Source organism: Cervus canadensis, chromosome 11, assembly GCF_019320065.1.
Source record: "Cervus canadensis isolate Bull #8, Minnesota chromosome 11, ASM1932006v1, whole genome shotgun sequence".
NCBI classification, from domain to species: domain Eukaryota; kingdom Metazoa; phylum Chordata; class Mammalia; order Artiodactyla; family Cervidae; genus Cervus; species Cervus canadensis.
In genome coordinates, this window is record NC_057396.1 from 19458583 (window position 1) to 19476135 (window position 17553).

The following is a 17553-nucleotide window of genomic DNA, read 5'->3' on the forward strand; positions in this document are numbered from 1 at the left end:
TAATGTACTCCTTTTCCTATTTGGAACCAGTCTGTTGTTCCATGTCCAGTTCTAATTGTTGCTTCTTGACCTGCATAGAGATTTCTCAAGAGGCAGGTCAGGTGGTCTGCTATTGTGATCTCTTTCAGAATTTTGCACAGTTTATTGTATCCACACAGTCAAAGGCTTTGGCATAGTCAGTAAAGCAGAAATAGATGTTTTTCTGGAACTCTCTTGCTTTTTTGATGATCCAGAGAATGTTGGCAATTTGATCTCTGGTTCCTCTGTCTTTTCTAAATCTAGCTTGAACATCTGGAAGTTCACGGTTCATGTATGTTGAAGCCCGGCTTGGAGAATGTTGAGCATTACTTTATTAGCGTGTGAGATGAGTGCAATTGTGTGATAGTTTGAGCATTCTTTGGGATTAGAATGAAAACTGACCTTTTCCAGTCCTGTGGCCACTGCTGAGTTTTCCAAATTTGCTGGCATATTGAGTGCAGCACTTTCACAGCATCATCTTTTAGGATTTGAAATAGCTCACCTGGAATTCCATCACCTCACTAACCTTGTTCAGATACTTGTCACCCTGCTTAAATGCAGGAGTAATCATGAGAAACGCTGGGCTGGATGAAGCACAAGCTGAATCAAGACAGCTGGGAAAATATCAATAACCAGAATATGCAGATGACACCTCATGGCAGAAAGGAAGAGGAACTAAAGCCTTTTGATGAAAGTGAAAGAGGAGAGTGAAAAGTTGGCTTAAAGCTCAACATTCAGAAAACTAACATCATGGCATCTGGTCCCATCACTTCATGGCAAATAGATGGGAAACAGCGGAAAAACAGTGGCTGACTTTATTTTGGGGGGCTCCAAAATCACTGCAGATGGTGATTGCAGCCATGAAATTAAAAGATGCTTACTCCGTGGAAGGAAAGTTATGACCAACCTAGACAGCAGAGACATTAAAAAGCAGAGACATTACTTTGTCAACAAAGGTCTGTCTAGTCAAGGCTATGGTTTTTCCAGTAGTCATGTATGGATGTGAGAGTTGGACTATAAAGAAAGCTGAGCACCGAAGAATTGATGCTTTTGAACTGTGGTGTTGGAGAAGACTCTTGAGAGTCCCTCAGACAGCAAGGAGATCCAACCAGTCCATCCAAAAGGAAATCAGTCCTGGGTGTTCATTGGTAGGACTGATGTTGAAGCTGAAACTCCAATATTTTGGCCACCTGATGTGAAGAGCTGACTCACTTGAAAAGACCCTGATGTTGGGAAAGATTGAAGGAAGGAGGAGAAGGGGACAACAGAGGATGAGACGGTTGGATGGCATCACTGACTCAATGGACGTGAGTTTGGGTAAACTCTGGGAGTTGGTGATGGATAGGGAGGCCTGGCGTGCTGTGGTTCATGGGGTCGCAAACAGTTGGACATGACTGAGTGACTGAACTCAACTGAACTGATTCTCTGACTTCATAACTCCCTTTAAAAAATTTATTCTATAGATAAATTTCCGTAAGACATGTACAAGAATGTTCACTAAATTATTGTGTATAACAGCAAAAAAGAAACTGAAAACCAAATCCCTACCAACAAAGCAATGGTTAAATAAATTATGGACAGCCATACAATAATGGAATGCTATTGCCAAATTCAGACTTAAATTGAAGAAAGTAGGGAAAACCACTAGACCATTTAGGTATGACCTAAATCAAATCCCTTACAATTATAAGTGGAAGTGACAAATAGATTCAAGGGATTAGATCTGATAGAGTGCCTGAAGAACTATGGACAGAGGTTTGTGACACTGTACAGGAGGCAGGGATCAAGACCATCCCCAAGGAAAAGAAATGCAAAAAGGCAAAATTATTGTCTGAGGAGGCTTTACAAATAGCTGTGAATAGAAGAGAAGTGAAAGGCAAAGGAGAAAAGGAAACATATACCATTTGAATGTAGAATTCCAAAGAATAGGAAGGAGAGATAAGAAAGCCTTCCTCAGTGATCAATGCAAAGAAATAGAAGAAAAGAATAGAATGGGAAAGTTTAGAGGTCTCTTCAAGAAAATTAGAGATACCAAGGGAACATTTCATGCAAAGATAGGCTCAATAAAAGACAGAAATGGCAGGGACCTAACAGAAGCAGAAGATATTAAGAAGAGGTGGCAAGAATACACAGAAGAACTGTACAAAAAAGTACTTCATGACCCAGATAATCATGATGGTGTGATCACCAATCTAGAGCCAGACATCCTGGAATGTGAAGTCAAGTGGGCCTTATGAAGTATCACTATGAACAAAGCTAGCGGAGGTGATGGAATTCCAGGTGAGTTATTTCAAATCCTAAAAGATGATGCCGTGAAAGTGCTGCACTCATTATGCCAGCAAATTTGGAAAACTCAGCAGTGGCCACAGGACTGGAAAAGGTCAGTTTTCATTCCAATCCCAAAGAAAGGCAATCCCAAAGAATGCTCAAACTACCGCACAACTGCACTCTCTTCACACACTAGTAAAGTAATGCTCAAAATTCTCCAAGCCAGGCTTCAACAGTGTGTGAATGGTTAACTTCCAGATGTTCAAGCTAGATTTAGCAAAGGCAGAGGAGTCAGAGATCAAATTGCCAACATCCGCTGGATCATCGAAAAAGCAAGAGAATTCCAGAAAATATCTACTTCTGCTTTATTGACTATGCCAAAGCCTTTGACTGTGTGGATCACAACAAACTGAAAAATTCTGAAAGAGATGGGAATACCAGACCACCTGACTTGCCTCTTGAGAAAGCTGTATGCAGGTCAGGAAGCAACAGAACTGAACATGGAAAAAGACTGGTTCCAAATAGGGAAAAGAGTACGTCAAGGCTGTGTACTGTCACCCTGCTTATTTAACTTATATGCAGAGTGCATCATGAGAAATGCTAGGCTGGATGAAGCAGAAACTGGAGTCAAGATTTCTGAGAGGAATATCAATAACCTCAGATATGCAGATGACATCACCCTTATGGCAGAAAGTGGAGAAGATCTAAAGACCCTCTTGATGAAAGTGAAAGAGGAGAGTGAAAAAGTTGGCTTAGAACTCAATGTCCAGAAAACGAAGATCATGGCATCTGGTCCCATCACTTCATGGCAAATAGATGGGGAAACAGTGGAAACAGTGACAGACTTTATTTTTTTGGGCTCCAAAATCACTGCAGATGGTGACTGCAGCCATAAAATTAAAAGACACCTGCTCTTTGGAAGAAAAGCTATGATGAATCTAGACAGCATATTAAAAAGTAGAGACATTACTTTGCCGACAAAGGTCCATCTAGTCAAAGCTATGGTTTTTCCAGTAGTCATGTATGGATGTGAGAGCTGGATTATAAAGAAAACTGAGCACTGAAGAATGATGCTTTTGAATTGTGATGTTGGAGAAGACTCTTGAGGGTCCCATGGACTGCAAGGAGATCCAACCAGTCCATCCTAAAGGAAATCAGTCCTGAATATTTGTTGGAAGGACTGATACTGAAGTTGAAACTCCAGTACTTTGGCTACCTGATGCAAAGAACTGACTCATTGGAAAAGACCCTGATGCTCGGAAAGACTGAAGGCAGGAGGAGAAGGGGACGACAGAGGATGAGATGGTTGGATGGCATCACTGACTCTATGGACATGAGTTTGAGTAGGCTCCAGGAGTTGGGTGATAGATAGGAAGGCCTGGCGTGCTGCAGTCCATGGGGTCGCAGAGAGCTGGACACGACTGAGCGACGGAACTGAACTGAGCAGACAGCAGATGCTTAATAGTCACTGCTCTTATTAGAATTAAACATGAGAGAAATATTCTTCCACTTCCCAGAGTCTTTATATAATTAATTCCCATAATTTCAGCCCCAGCTAGAGACTATGGAGACAACCTAACATTCAGATGGACTCTATGCCCAGCAACACATGGAAGATGAATCCCACTAGTTTCTTACCCGAGGGCAGCACTGAATGGCCAGCCTAAGATGGCCCCAGCGGCTACTCCAAGCACAGCAAAGGAGGTTTTGTCCATATACCAGCCAGTCATGGCTATCAAGGTAGTGTACATACAGAAGCTGCTAGGAAGGAATGCTGCAAGACAAAAAAAATGAAAAAAGGAGGGAAAGAGACAAGGGATTGAGATATACTAGGTATCAATTATTAAAAATGAAACTGCATTGCAAAATGTCAATAACCAAGAACATACTTTGAGCAATGCTATATTAGAAATGAGGAATAAAGTGATTCTCCTTAAAAAAAAAAAAGTTCAACAATTTTCTTATTTTCTCACTCCTGTTTTTTTTATGTACCAGCATGTCCCCCAATTATACAATGTCAACCATGCCATTTATCTCCTGGCCTGTATTCCAATTCTAAAACTTACAAGATTCCAGGTTCCCGAGGAATACCCTCAGGTTTTATTTCCAGGCAGGGAAATATGCTTCGAGAAATTTAGAGCCATTGGGGCTTCCTTAGTGGCTCAGTGGTAAAGAATTCGCCTGCCAATGCAGGGAACGTGGGTTCGAGCCGTAGTCAGGAAGATCCCACATGCTGCAGAGCAACTAAGCCTGTGTGCCACAATTACTGAGCCTGTGCCCTGGAGCCCGGGACCTGCAACTACTGAAGCCCTCACGCCCTAGGGCCTGTGTTCCACAAGAAGATAAGCCCGCACAATGAGAAGCCCGCGTCCCAACTAGAGAGGAGCCCCTGCTCGTCGCAAGTAGAGAAAAGCCTGTGCAGCAAGAAAGACCCAGCACAGCCGAAATAAATAAAATAAATTTAGAGCCATTGTTAACAATCTGTTTCGGAGGAAGTTAATCCTCTGATAGTCTTCTGAGACTGTCCAAGCAGCAGCCTGTTCCCCAGCGGAGCTCTCAGAAGCCTCCTGAAGAGCCACATCTGTTAGACGGCCGCACTGCTCTGCATCCTGCGTCCACTGCCATAGGCAGTTTGGCCTTTAGACGTCCTCCTGGTTATTTCATCACATAGCTTTCTTGTGGCACACAGCAGAGGACTGACCACCTTCAGCGTCTCTGCGACAGTAACATTTCATCCAAGCATTTCTATTAATGCTGCATGAACATGCAGACCTGCTTCTCCCTGCTGTTAGGGCCTCACCGAGCAGGTAAGACAACTCAGCACCAGCTCCAACAAGAACCACAGTGGACAGGCGGTATGGTTTAAGAAACTCAGCAAAGGCACACCTATGGCTGATTCATACTGATGTATGGCACCACAATATTGTACAGTAATTATCCTCCAATTAAAATAAATGAATTAATTTAAAAAAAACTCAGCAAAGGGTTCAGATGGTCTATATCAAAAGATGCCTTTAAGTTATCGATACCTTAACATCCTCAACTGAAATTATAAAACTAAAGATACTCCTAGGTATCTCCCTCATATAAGAATCCATTTTAGGACTAGCAAAATAACTAAAAACATATGTGAAGTACAACCTTCCCAGACAAATGCTAAACAACACTGACATCATCCCAAGCAGCTGATTCCAGCGCCAAGGGGAGCAGAGGAACCTGAGGTCTCTGCCTGTTCAGAGGTCAGAACATAATCTCATTTAGGCTCTCAAAGCTATTCAGGTATGAGGCCTGAGGTCTCTGCAGAACATGGATTAAGATACAGTCATTGAAGGAAAAGTAAGTATATATCAATACTTTTACACTAGATACTATTTTTGTGTATATTTACTGTGTGTACTAGATTTTGGTACACACAAGTCAAAATTAAAGTTCAGATAATTACATCTAGTAACTAAAGTTTTCTGGGTAATTGCGAACGGGCTACCTTTTAGGAACAGGTCACTCTGGCGCAGGTCAAAAAACACAAAGGTTCAATGGCAGCACAGTTGGAAAGTCACCACTCTACATTAAGGATTTTATTCTAAATTTCCAGAAGCTTACTGTAAAAAAAATCCAACAGAAGATGTGTACTTTTATGGCATCTATGCCAAGTAACTGGTATAAAATAGAACCATCAAGACCAGGGTCTTTTAAACCATGCTAAGTCGTTTCAGTCGTGTTTGACTCTTTGTGATCCTATGGACTGTAGCCCGCCAGGCTCCTATGTCCATGGGATTCTCCAGGCAAGAACACTGGAGTGGGTTGCCATTTCCTTCTCCAGGGCATCTTCCCAACCCAAGGATCAAACCTGTGTCTCTTATGTCTCCTGCACTGGCAGGTGGGTTCTTTACCACTAGCGCCATCTGGGAAGTCCTTGAGCAAAATAAAATATTTTTTCCTTCTGCTAAACAGCAAAGAAAGGCAGTAGATGATTATGTTTCACAGCCTTGCAGTGATAAAAAATATACAATAATGTAAAAGAAAGCAACTTGATGAAAATAACAGCTCTGCTACTGCTAAGTCACTTCAGTTGTGTCCGACTCTGTGCGACCCCATCCCTGGGATTCTCCAGGCAACCACACTGGAGTGGGTTGCCATTTCCTTCTCCAATGCATAAAAGTGAAAAGTTAAAATGAAGTCGCTCAGTCATGTTTGTCTTCGAGACCCCAGGGACTGCAGCCTACCAGGCTCCTCCGTCCATGGGATTTTCCAGGCAAGAGTACTGGAGTGGGGTGCCATTGCCTTCTCCAAATAACAGCTTTACCACTTATGAATTCTTTGACTTTTGGCAAGTCATTTCACCTTTCTAAGTTTCAGTGTGCTTACTTGCAAAAATGAGAAAACATTTATCTGGCTTTTATCATAGGATTGTTATAAAGGTCAATCAAGGTCATGAAGATAATCCCCCGTGTGTATGCTCTAGTTGTGTCCGACTCTCTGCAACCTTATGGGATGTAGCCCCCCAGGCTCCTCTGTCCATGGGATTTCTCAGGCAAGAATACTGGAGTGGGTTGCCATTTCCTCCTCCAGGAGATCTTCCCGACCCAAGGATCTAACCCACGTCTCTTGTGTCTCCTGCACCGGCAGGCGGGTTCTTTACCACTGAGCCACCTGGGCAGATCAGAGGACTCTGGAAATTACTGACGTGTTATACAAATATAACCTACATCTGGACAAGTTCTTCTGTTTGATGCAACTGCAAAATGTCAGTGAACCTTTTATGCCCTCACCTGCTCTTTTACTTACCTGATGACGAACAAAACATGCCAGTGCTGAGAACCAAGAAGGCTAGCATCATTCGACTCACGTGCAGCCCAAACTTCTTACACACAGCCCTGGGGGGAAGGCAAAGACTATCAACACGGCAGACCTTCGGGAAATTTCAACTTAAAGCACAGAGACAGGCCTGCATCACAGAGAACGCTGAAGATCTGAAGTCAAAGACAGGACTGTCTCAACAGGTCTGTTAGCAATTTCATGTGCATAAACATTCTTATTCCTTATGCAGGAGAGAAGCTCTGTACCTAAGAGGAAACGTATACTTTCTATAGATTACGTCTACAGAATAGTCTATGCTAGATTATGTCTAACATCAATAGGAAAACAGCCTGATGTAATGGAAAAATAACAGACCTCACATGGACACAGGTTACAATCTTGGCCCTTCCACTCACTAGCAGAGGCACCCTAGTCTAGTAACATCTCTGTAACACTCCTCATCTGTTAAATGAGGATACTGATAATACTTACTGCATAAGGTTTCTGTGAGGACAATGTATGGCAAAGGACTCAGAAGAGTGCCAGGTACAGAGCTGCTCAACAGAGGACAGTTTACCAGAAAAGAAGACTAGGAGGCACACCAAAGTTTTAATAAATGGTTATCTAAGTCAACGTTCCTCAAGAAATTATATACTTCCTTTAACTTCTGTCTTATAGGTCTCTTCAACCCGATAAATAACACATCAGCAGAGGTAATTATTGCTTCATTTAGTCAATATTTGTTCAGACATAACCATGTGTTAACTCTCCTTGCTCAGGTTCTTAACTGCATCATAGAGCTTTTTTCTGAAATAATTTTGTTTCTCCCTTAATATATCCTTTAGAAGGTTCTTTGTAGTAAGGACCTGTTCGTGGTAAATTCTGGGTTTTGATATTTTTTTCATTTTGTCAGAAAAGCCTTTATTTAGCTCTTGGTCTTAAAAGGTGATTTAGCTGAATCACTTTAGGATGACAGTCATTTTCTCACAGAACTTTGAACTTATTTTTTGTCTTCTGGCTCTTAAGAAGGCTTTTGTTGGTCTAACTGCCTGACATTTCTTTGTAGGATTTATGTTAGTCCTGTCGACCTGTAAGGTCATCTTTGCTCTTGGTTTCACACAGTATCCCGAATTACTCTTTGTTTATCCAGCTCAGGACATTAGGCTTCCTGAATTGTGGATCAGTGTCCTTTCTCCTTTGATTCTGGAAAATTCTTAGCTATTACTTCTCTGAATACTGCCTCTCCCTATTCTGTAAGCTTCTAGATCTAATAAGATATAAATCAGATCTTTCAACTCTACCACATGCAGTTTTTATCCTCTCACCCTTTTTTTTTTTCTTCTGTCACTCTGTACTACATTCTTAGTAATTTCTTCAGATTAATCTTCTAGTTTATTTATTAGAAGTGTCTAATCAAGAGAACAGACCTGTGGACACAGTGCGGGGTTGGTGGGTAAGGAGAGGGTGGGATGAATAGAGAGAGTAGCATGGAAACATAAGCACTATCATGTGCAAAATAGGTAACAGTGGGAATCTGCTATATGACTTAGGGAGCTCAAGCTGGTGCTCCATGACAAACTAGAGCGATGGGATGGGGTGGGAGGTGGGAGGGAGGTTCTAGAGGGAGGCGATGTATGTATACCTATGGCTAACTCATGTTGATGTATGGCAGAAACCAACACAATATTTTAAAGCAACCATCCTTCAATTAAAAATAAATATTAAAAAAAATTTTTTTTTTTAAAAGAAATGTCTCATCAGTTGTATACCCTGATGCTAGAAAGACTGAGGGCTGGAGGAGAAGCAGGCGACAGAGGATGAGATAGCTGGATGACATCACCAACTCAATGGGCATGAAACTGAACAAACTCTGGGAGATGGTGAAGGACAGGGAAGCCTGGTATGCTGGTTGCAAGGAGTCGGACACGACTTAGTGACTGAACAAGTCAGTTGTTTCAACTATCCACTGAATTTTATATACCAATGATTATATTTTTAATTCTAGAAGTTCTGTGTGGTTCTTTTTCAAATCTGCCTGGTCATTTTTATAGTCTCATTCATTCCTTTATCTTTTTTATTTCACTGTGGTAAGAACACCTAAGATGAGATCTACCCTCTTAACAGATATTTAAATGTAAAACACAGCGCTGTATCAATAGGCAGAACGTTGTACAGCAGATCAGCAGATCTCTCAAGCTAATTCGTATCACGTAAGTGAAATCTTATACCCACTTGATTAGCAACTTCCTGTTTCCATCAGCCCCCAATCTTGGCAGCCACAAGTCTATCCCTTCCTTTGCTTCCATGAGTTCAACCATTTTAGATACCTCGTGAAAGGGGAACTGTGCAATATTTGCTCCTCTGTGGCGAGTTATTTCACTCAGCACAGTATCCTCAAGGCTCACCTACGTTGTCATATCTTTAGGATTTCCCTCTTTTTTTTTTTTAAATTTTTTTTTCAATTAATCAATTTATTCATTATTTTATATTTGGCTGTGCTAGATCTTCGTTGGTGTGTGGACTTTCTCTCATTGCAGCAAGCAGGGGCTACTCTAGAGTTGAGGTGTGAGGGCTTCTCATTGCAGTGGCTTCTCTTGTTGCAGAGCAGGGCACCTGAGCTTCAGTAGTATCCACTCACGTGTTCTAGATCACAGGCTCAGTAGTTGTGGCACATGGGCTCAGCTGACCACAGCACATGGGATCTTCTCAGAGCAGGGATCAAACCCGTGTTCCCTGTGTTGGCAGGCAGATTCTTAACCACTGAGGTACCAGGGAAGTCCTTCTTTTTGAAGACTCAATAATATTCCTTGGTATGTATATGCTACATCTCCCCCACCCCATTCACCTGTCAATAGATATTTAGGGTGTTTCCAATGTTGGCTACTGTGAATAACACTGCAATGAATACTGGGATGGTAGCTCTATTTTTAGGGCTTTAAGGAACCTCCGTACTGTTCTCTGGGGCTTCCCTGGTGGCTCAGCTGGTAAATAACCTGCCTGCCAGTGCAGGAAACAAGAGACGTGTGTTTGATCCCCGGGTTGGGAAGATCCCCTGTTGAATGAAACAGCAATCCACTTCAGTATTCTTGCTTGGAAAATTCCATGGACAGAGAAGTCTGGCAGGCTACAGTCCAGGGGGGTCACAGAGAGTCAGATACAACTGAATGCAGGCATGCATGCATACACACACACGGACACACACACCGTTCTCCATAGTAGCTACACCAATTTACATTCCCACCAACAGTGTAGGAAGGTTCCCTCTCCCCTACACCCTCTCCAGCATTTATAATTTGTAGACTTTTTGATGATGGCCATTTTGACCAGTGTGAAGCGATACCTCATTGTACTTTTGATTTGCCTTTCTCTAATGATTAGCAATGCGGAGCATCTTTTCACATGCTTATCAGCCATCTGTATGTCTTCTTTGGAGAAATGTCTATTTAGGTCTTCTGCCCACTTTTTGACTGGGTTGCTTTTTTTGACTGGGTTGAGTTGTAGGAGCTGATTGTATATTTTGGAGATTAAGCCCTAGTTAGTCATATCATTTGCAAATATTTTCCCCCAGTCCGTAGTCTGTCTTTTCATTTTGCTTATGGTTTTCTCTGCTGTGCAAAAGTTTATGTCTGTACAACACTGTAAATCAACTCTATTTCAATTTAAAACATAATAAAAAATTTTTTTGAAAACAGTTATAAGTTTAAGGCCCCAACTGTTTATCTTTGCTTTTATTGCTATTACCTTGGGAGAATGACCTAAGGAAACATTGGTACTATATGTGTCAGAGAATGTTTTACCTATGTTCTCTTCGAGGAGTTTTATAGGGTTATACTTAAGTCTTTAAGTCATTTTGCATTTATTTTTTAGTATGGTGTGTGAGAGTGTTCGAACTTCATTGAGCTGTTAATATATGTGGCTGCCAGGTTTTCCAACACCCCTTGTTGAAGAGACTGTCTTTTCTCCATTATATAATCTTGCCTCCCTAGACAAAAGCCATTCTAACAGATATGAAATGATCTCCCTGTGGTTTTGATTTTTGTTTTCCTTATGACTAGTGATATTGCCATCTTTTCACATCCCTGTTGGCCATTTTATTAGGTTTCTTTAAACCAGTTAGAAGAGCTCCTTATACATTTTGGAAATGAACTTATCATATATGTGATCTGCAAATATTTTCTCCCATTCTGTAAGCTCCTTTTCACTCCATTGATTGTTTAATCCCTTACTAGTCTCTTGTTTTGTATGTTTTCAAGTCCCTATTTTATTTCTTTAAAAATATTAAATATAATTATTTTCTATTCCTATTTTAGTAATTCGTAATAAATGAAGTTTTGTAGGTCAGCTCTCTATTGATTATCTCTGCTGGCTCTTACTTATAATGACCTGTTCCCTTCTGTGCTTTGTCATTTATTTTTATTATAATCTGGTTCACTAGAGCTTTATCTATGGTAATTCTTTGACAATTGGATTAAGAATACACTTCTCTAGAGAAATTTTACTTTTTCACTTTGCAAGATGTCTGGAAAGGAAAGGAAAGTCAAGTCACTCAGTTGTGTCTGACTCTTGGTGACCTCATGGACTGTTGCCTACCAGGCTCCTCCATCCATGGGATTTTCCAGGCAAGAGTACTGGAGTGAGTTGCCATTTCCTTCTCCAAAGGTGTCTGGGGACACTATTGTTGTTTAGTCACTAAGTCATGTCCACTCTTTGCGACCCATGGACTGCAGCAGGCCAGGCTTCCCTATCCTTCACCATCTCCCGAAGTCTGTTCAAACTCATGTCCATTGAGTTGGTGATGTCATCCAACCATCTCATTCTCTTGTCACCCTCTTCTTCTCCTGCCCCCAATCTTTCCCAGCATCAGGGTCTTTTCCAATGAGTCGACTCTGCACCAGGTGGCTAGAGTATTGGAGCTTCAGCTTCAGTCCTTTCAGTGAATATTCAGGGTTGATTTCCTTTAGGATTGACTGGTTTCATCTCCTTGTAATCCAAGAAACTCTCAAGAGTCTTCTCCAGCAGCACAATTCAAAAGCATCAATTCTTTGGTGCTCAGCCGTCTTTATGGCCCAACTCTCGCATCCAGAAAAAACTACGAACCTTTGTCAGCAGAGTGATGTCTCTGCTTTTTAATACACTGTGTAGGTTTGTCATAGCTTTTCTTTCAAGGAATAAGCCCTGAAGAATTTACAATAAATTCTAAATTTGGGGCTTAGGAGACCATGCGGGTAATTTGAATTCACTACTGAATTCATATAAAGACCAACTTAAAGTTACAATCCTGAAAGGTAGCACTGGATTTCTTTTTTTTACTTCATTCTACCCAGAGTCAAGACCAAAGAACTTTTTAATCTGACATTGTTGGCTGTTTTGCAATGGGAACACTTTAAGTAATGGTTATTAAGTACAAATACCTTTTAAAGCATTCTTAAAATAAGCTGTTAGGTTTCATGTTAAAAAAAAAGTAGCTATTTTTATTACTGGGATACTTAAATTCCTAATATTTTCACTAATATTCATTCAACCAACAGTTACTTGGTGAAAGACAATAATACTGAGTACATAGTGAGTCTCACACTGGAAATAATTTCCTATCAGCTAAGCTCAAAAGGGGAAGAGAGACATCATGATTTATCTCTTAGGATCAAAAAAAGGCTCTACAAAATCCTACCAAATAAAGTACTACTCAAATATACACTTACGGAATTGAAATTATAATATGAAGATACAGCATTTATCACCTCAGGATATTCGAAGTATCTCCTCCCAATGGTTGGCTTTAAACAAAAAATTGCATTTTAAGATACACTATCAGAAGCTAGAAGAAAAATGCCTTCTATTTCTAAACACTGTTTCTACTATTGGAGAAATAACCTATGCTCAATTTGGCTTCCTTATAGCACTTTTAGAAGCAAAGTTTTTATACTCACTTGTAAAAGTAAAGTTCACATATACAGCTCACAAAAGCCAGCAGACATCGTAAAAAATAAAAGACAAGAATCTGAAAGAAACCCAGAACAAGAAAAAAGAAGTCATATATACAAGTTAGAAAAACTCTTAAAAGATGAAACCACTCTCATTTATCAGTAATAACTATAAACTGGTATAATCCTTTTGAAAAGCAATATGTGTCAAGAATCATGGACATTTTTGTACCTCCAAATTCAAGTATGGAAGTATATTTATTGACTACCTCTATGACTTCAGCCCACAAAAGTAACTCAAAATATAGGAGGGGAGTTCGAGTCATAAAGATGTTAACTGCAGCTCTACTAATTTAGTAAAAACTATTTTAAAAGCTACAAAATGTTTAATCACAGGAAAATGGCTAAATTATGTTACATCTATTTCATGTTATATCTAATCATGACACAGATACCAAAGTTCATGGTTACAAAGACAGTGGAAAAATTCTTATCATATAAATCTCATTCACATGACAAGCATCTCTCAGACAATTATAATAACTGATTGCAATTATTATAAAATTATAACAAAATACTAAATGAAAACATATATGATTTATACATTACAGTTATAGCTATAGAAATCAGAAGTACATAAAAAAATAGAAAGAAATATAATAAAATGGTAAAAGTGGTGATCTCAATCTAGTGAGACTTACATGCATATTCTTCCTCTTATCTTCCAAATGTCTGTAATGTGGTTTTATTAATTTTATGAATTAATACAAATTTTAAACATAAAAATAACAAAACAAAACCATATCAAATAGCTTTTCTACTACATACATATAACTAGTATGTTTAAGAAAAATGAATACCTCTGAATATAAGCGCTACTTCAATATATTATATGATTAATATTACTACATATAACTTAAAAGTACTGTTTTATCATTATAACCAAAAAACAAAATTCCAAAAAGAATCCAATCAAGTGATCAGCAAATGTCCAAATTCATTCATTAATTCAGCAACATACTGAAAACCTGCTATGCACTGATCACTCTTCTAGATGCTACTAGGAATACACATAATTTTCGTACAAAGTATCCACATTGAAGGACTACTCATCTGTTTGGTGAGAGAACAAAAACATATTTGGAAAGTCAAAAACTAACACAAGATAATCAAAGAATTGTACTCTGGAACAGGACAATGATGCCCCCGTAGTTACTAATATTCAGCACAGTAACATGATGTCAGATCAGTGCAAAAAGACACAAAAAAGAAATGAAGTAAGTATAAGAATGGAACAGTCTAAACTAAATTCAATATGAACAGATGAAAGAGAATCCAAGAGATTCACTGGACAAACTGTTGACACTGATAAGGAAATTCAGTGAAATTGAGATCAAAAAGCAAAAATCAACTGTCTTCCTCTATACCTGCAATGAAAGTGAAAGTAAGTCAGAGTTGCTCAGTCGTGTCTGACTCTTTGCGACCCCATGGACTATACAGTCCATGGAATTCTCCAGGCCAGAATACTGGAGTGGGTAGCCTTTCCCTTCTCCAGGGGATCTTCCCAACCCATGATTGCAGGTGGATTCTTTACCAGCTGAGCCACAAGGGAAGCCCAAGAATACTGGAATGGGTAGCCTACCCTTCTCCCTCCCCAGGAATCAAACCGGGGTCTCCTGCATTGCAGGCGATTCTTTATCAACTGAGCTATGAGGAAAGCCCAACACCTGCAGTGAGTTCCTAAAAATATTACAGAAAACAAGATAACATCCATACTAGTAACAAAAAGTATAGAGAATCTAGGCATAATCCTAATCAAAGAATGGGTAAGCTTGACATGGATAAATTTTCTTTTTGATACATTTTTTAAATTTTATTAAAAGACAACAGAAAAATGAGGTCCAGTGGTTAAGAATCCACCTTCCAATGCAGCACATTCGGACTCAATCCCTGGTAGAGGAACTAAGATCCACATGCCATGGGGCAACTAACCCAAGCACTGCAACTGCCCACGAGCTCTGGAACCCACTTGTCACAACTACAGAGAAGCCTGTGCATAGCAATGAACGCATGCCACAACTAACACCCAAGGTAGCCAAATAAATAAATCAATTAAATAATAAAGACACATCAAACCTGACTAAATGCTAAGTACATCACTTATATATAACAGGGATGGAATCACCTAACACTGTAAAAATATTCTCATGCGTGCACGCTTAGTCATTCAGGCACGTCCAACTCTTTGTGACTTCATGGACTCTAACTCGCCAGGCTCCTCTTTCCATGGAATTCTCCAAACAAGAATACTAGAGGGGGAAAAAAAAAAAAAGAATACTAGAGGGGGCTGCCATTCCTTTCTCCAGGGATCTTCCCCACCCAGGGATTGAACCCGGGTCTCCTGCATTGCAGATGGATTCTTTACTGTCCAAGCCATCAGGAAAACCCATTGATCCTCATATTAACATGTAAATTCAATGCACCTCTAAGGAAAACCTGCCAGAATTTGGGAGGGGGAAAACTGATTCTAAAATTATTTTTACAGTAAAATTTTAAAATGGATAAAGTGAAAAATTCATCAGCCACACTACAAAGTCACAATAATAAAAACAATATGGTATTCTCTGACACACTAACCAGAGACATAGAACAAAAGGCCAGAGACATATATGCGAGTAAGATGTACAACAGAGATGGTAATAATGTTACAAACCAGAAGGAAGAGGAAGAATCAGCAGATGGTGCTGGAAAATCCAGTTCACCTTATAGCAAAAAATGAAGCTGAATCTTTCAACAATTTATACATTAAAAAAACCGGAATGGAGTGAAGCCTTATACGTGAGGGTTTCCCTGATGGCTAAGATGATAAAGACTAGGCCAGCAGTGCAGGAGACCCAAGTTCAATCCTCGGGTCAGGAAGATCCCCTGGAGAAGGAACGGCTGCCCTCTCCAGTATTCTTGCCTGGAGAACCCCATAGACAGAGGAGCCTGGCGGGCTGCAGTCCACAGGGTCGCAAAGAGTCAGACACGACTGAGCGACTAAACGTGCACGCTTATATGTGAAAGACAAAATTACACAGTTACTGTGAAGAAATACATAAGAATACCTTTATGATCTGTGGTGAAGAATTTCTTTCAGAAAGGTCCCAAATCCACCAACCGTAAGTCAAAAACTAATTGGTTTGACTCTATCAGAACTAAAGAAAGGACTACAAAGTTAGTAAACAGGTGACAGTGTAGGAGAAAGGATTTCCAGCACCTAAAACCTACAAGGGGTTACTACTGAGAACTTCTACAAACCACAAGAGAAAATCAGAAAACTCCACTGAAAAACAGGCAAAGGGGCTTCCCTGGTGGCTCAGTGGTAAAGGATCCACCTGCCGAAGGAGGAGACGCGGGTTCAATTCCTGATCCAGGAGGATTCCACATGCCACGGAGCAGCTCAGCCTCTGTGCCACAACTACCAAGCCTGGGCTGTAGAGCCCAGGAGCTGCAATTACTGAGGCCCGAGTGCCCTAGAGCCCTGCTCGGCAACAAGAGAAGCCACTGCATTGAGAAGCCTGCGCATTGCCGTTCAGAGTGGCCCCCGCTCTCCGCAACTACAAGAAAGCCCACACAGCAGTGAAGACCCGCCCACCACGGCTGAAAATAAGTAAGTAAAAAGGTAATTCACAGGAAAACCAATCTGAATGACCGGTAAATATACAAAGAAATTCTCCATCTTACTGTTTGTCAGAAAAATGCAATTAAAATGAGGAGCATCTCTCTATGGGTACCAAGTGGGGAGGGGATGGGGGTCCGATGAGTTGGGAGAATAGGATTGACACATATATACTATTATCTATAAAATAGGTAACTAATGAGAATCTACTATATAGCACAAGGAAGTCAGTGCTCTGTAGTGAGCTAAACGGGAAGGAAATCTTAAAAAGAGGGGATATATGTATACATATAGGTGATTCAGGGCTTTCCAGGTGGAGAGAGTGGTAAAGAATCTACCTGCCAATGCAGGAGGCGTAAGAGAAGCCAGTTTGATCCGTGGGTCAGGAAGATCCCCTGGAGCAGCACATGGCAATTCACTACGGTATTCATGCCTGGAGAATCCCCATGAACAGAAGAACCTGGAGGGCTACAGTCTATAGGGTCACAACAAACTGGACACAACTAAAGCAACTTAGCATGCACACACGCAAAGCTGATTCACTTTGTGGTCTACAGAAACTAATAACACTGTAAAGCAACTATACTTCAATAAAAATTAATTTTAAAAAATGAGAAATATCTTACACACTTAAGAGAGTCAGCAATATCAAGTGCTCAGGAGACGTTAGGAACCTGAAACTCCAAACACTGTTGCAGGGACTATAAAGCTGACTATCCATTCTGGAGAGCAATATGGCAGTGCTCCATGAAATTATGTAGCCCATGGATATATGCATGGGATTCCATTCCTGAGTGTACGGTTCAGAGAAATTCATACTCAAACCCATAAGGAGACAAAACAAAGCTGTCCCTTTTTAGAGTGGTAAGAAATTGTAAAGGCAACTGT

General features: G+C 40.4%; 1 protein-coding gene across 2 annotated transcripts in view; it reads right to left on the minus strand.

The window, feature by feature from the left end:
* Positions 1 to 17553, minus strand: part of ALG9 (ALG9 alpha-1,2-mannosyltransferase) — a 108168-nt gene that overhangs the window by 84526 nt on the left and 6089 nt on the right. For both annotated transcript variants that reach the window (XM_043481593.1, XM_043481594.1), the window contains exons 4-6: positions 13011 to 13081; positions 7072 to 7160; positions 3925 to 4060 (exon numbers count right to left, since the gene is read on the minus strand). In XM_043481593.1, the coding sequence (XP_043337528.1) occupies positions 3925 to 4060; positions 7072 to 7160; positions 13011 to 13081 (296 nt within the window). The remainder of the gene's footprint in view (positions 1 to 3924; positions 4061 to 7071; positions 7161 to 13010; positions 13082 to 17553) is intronic.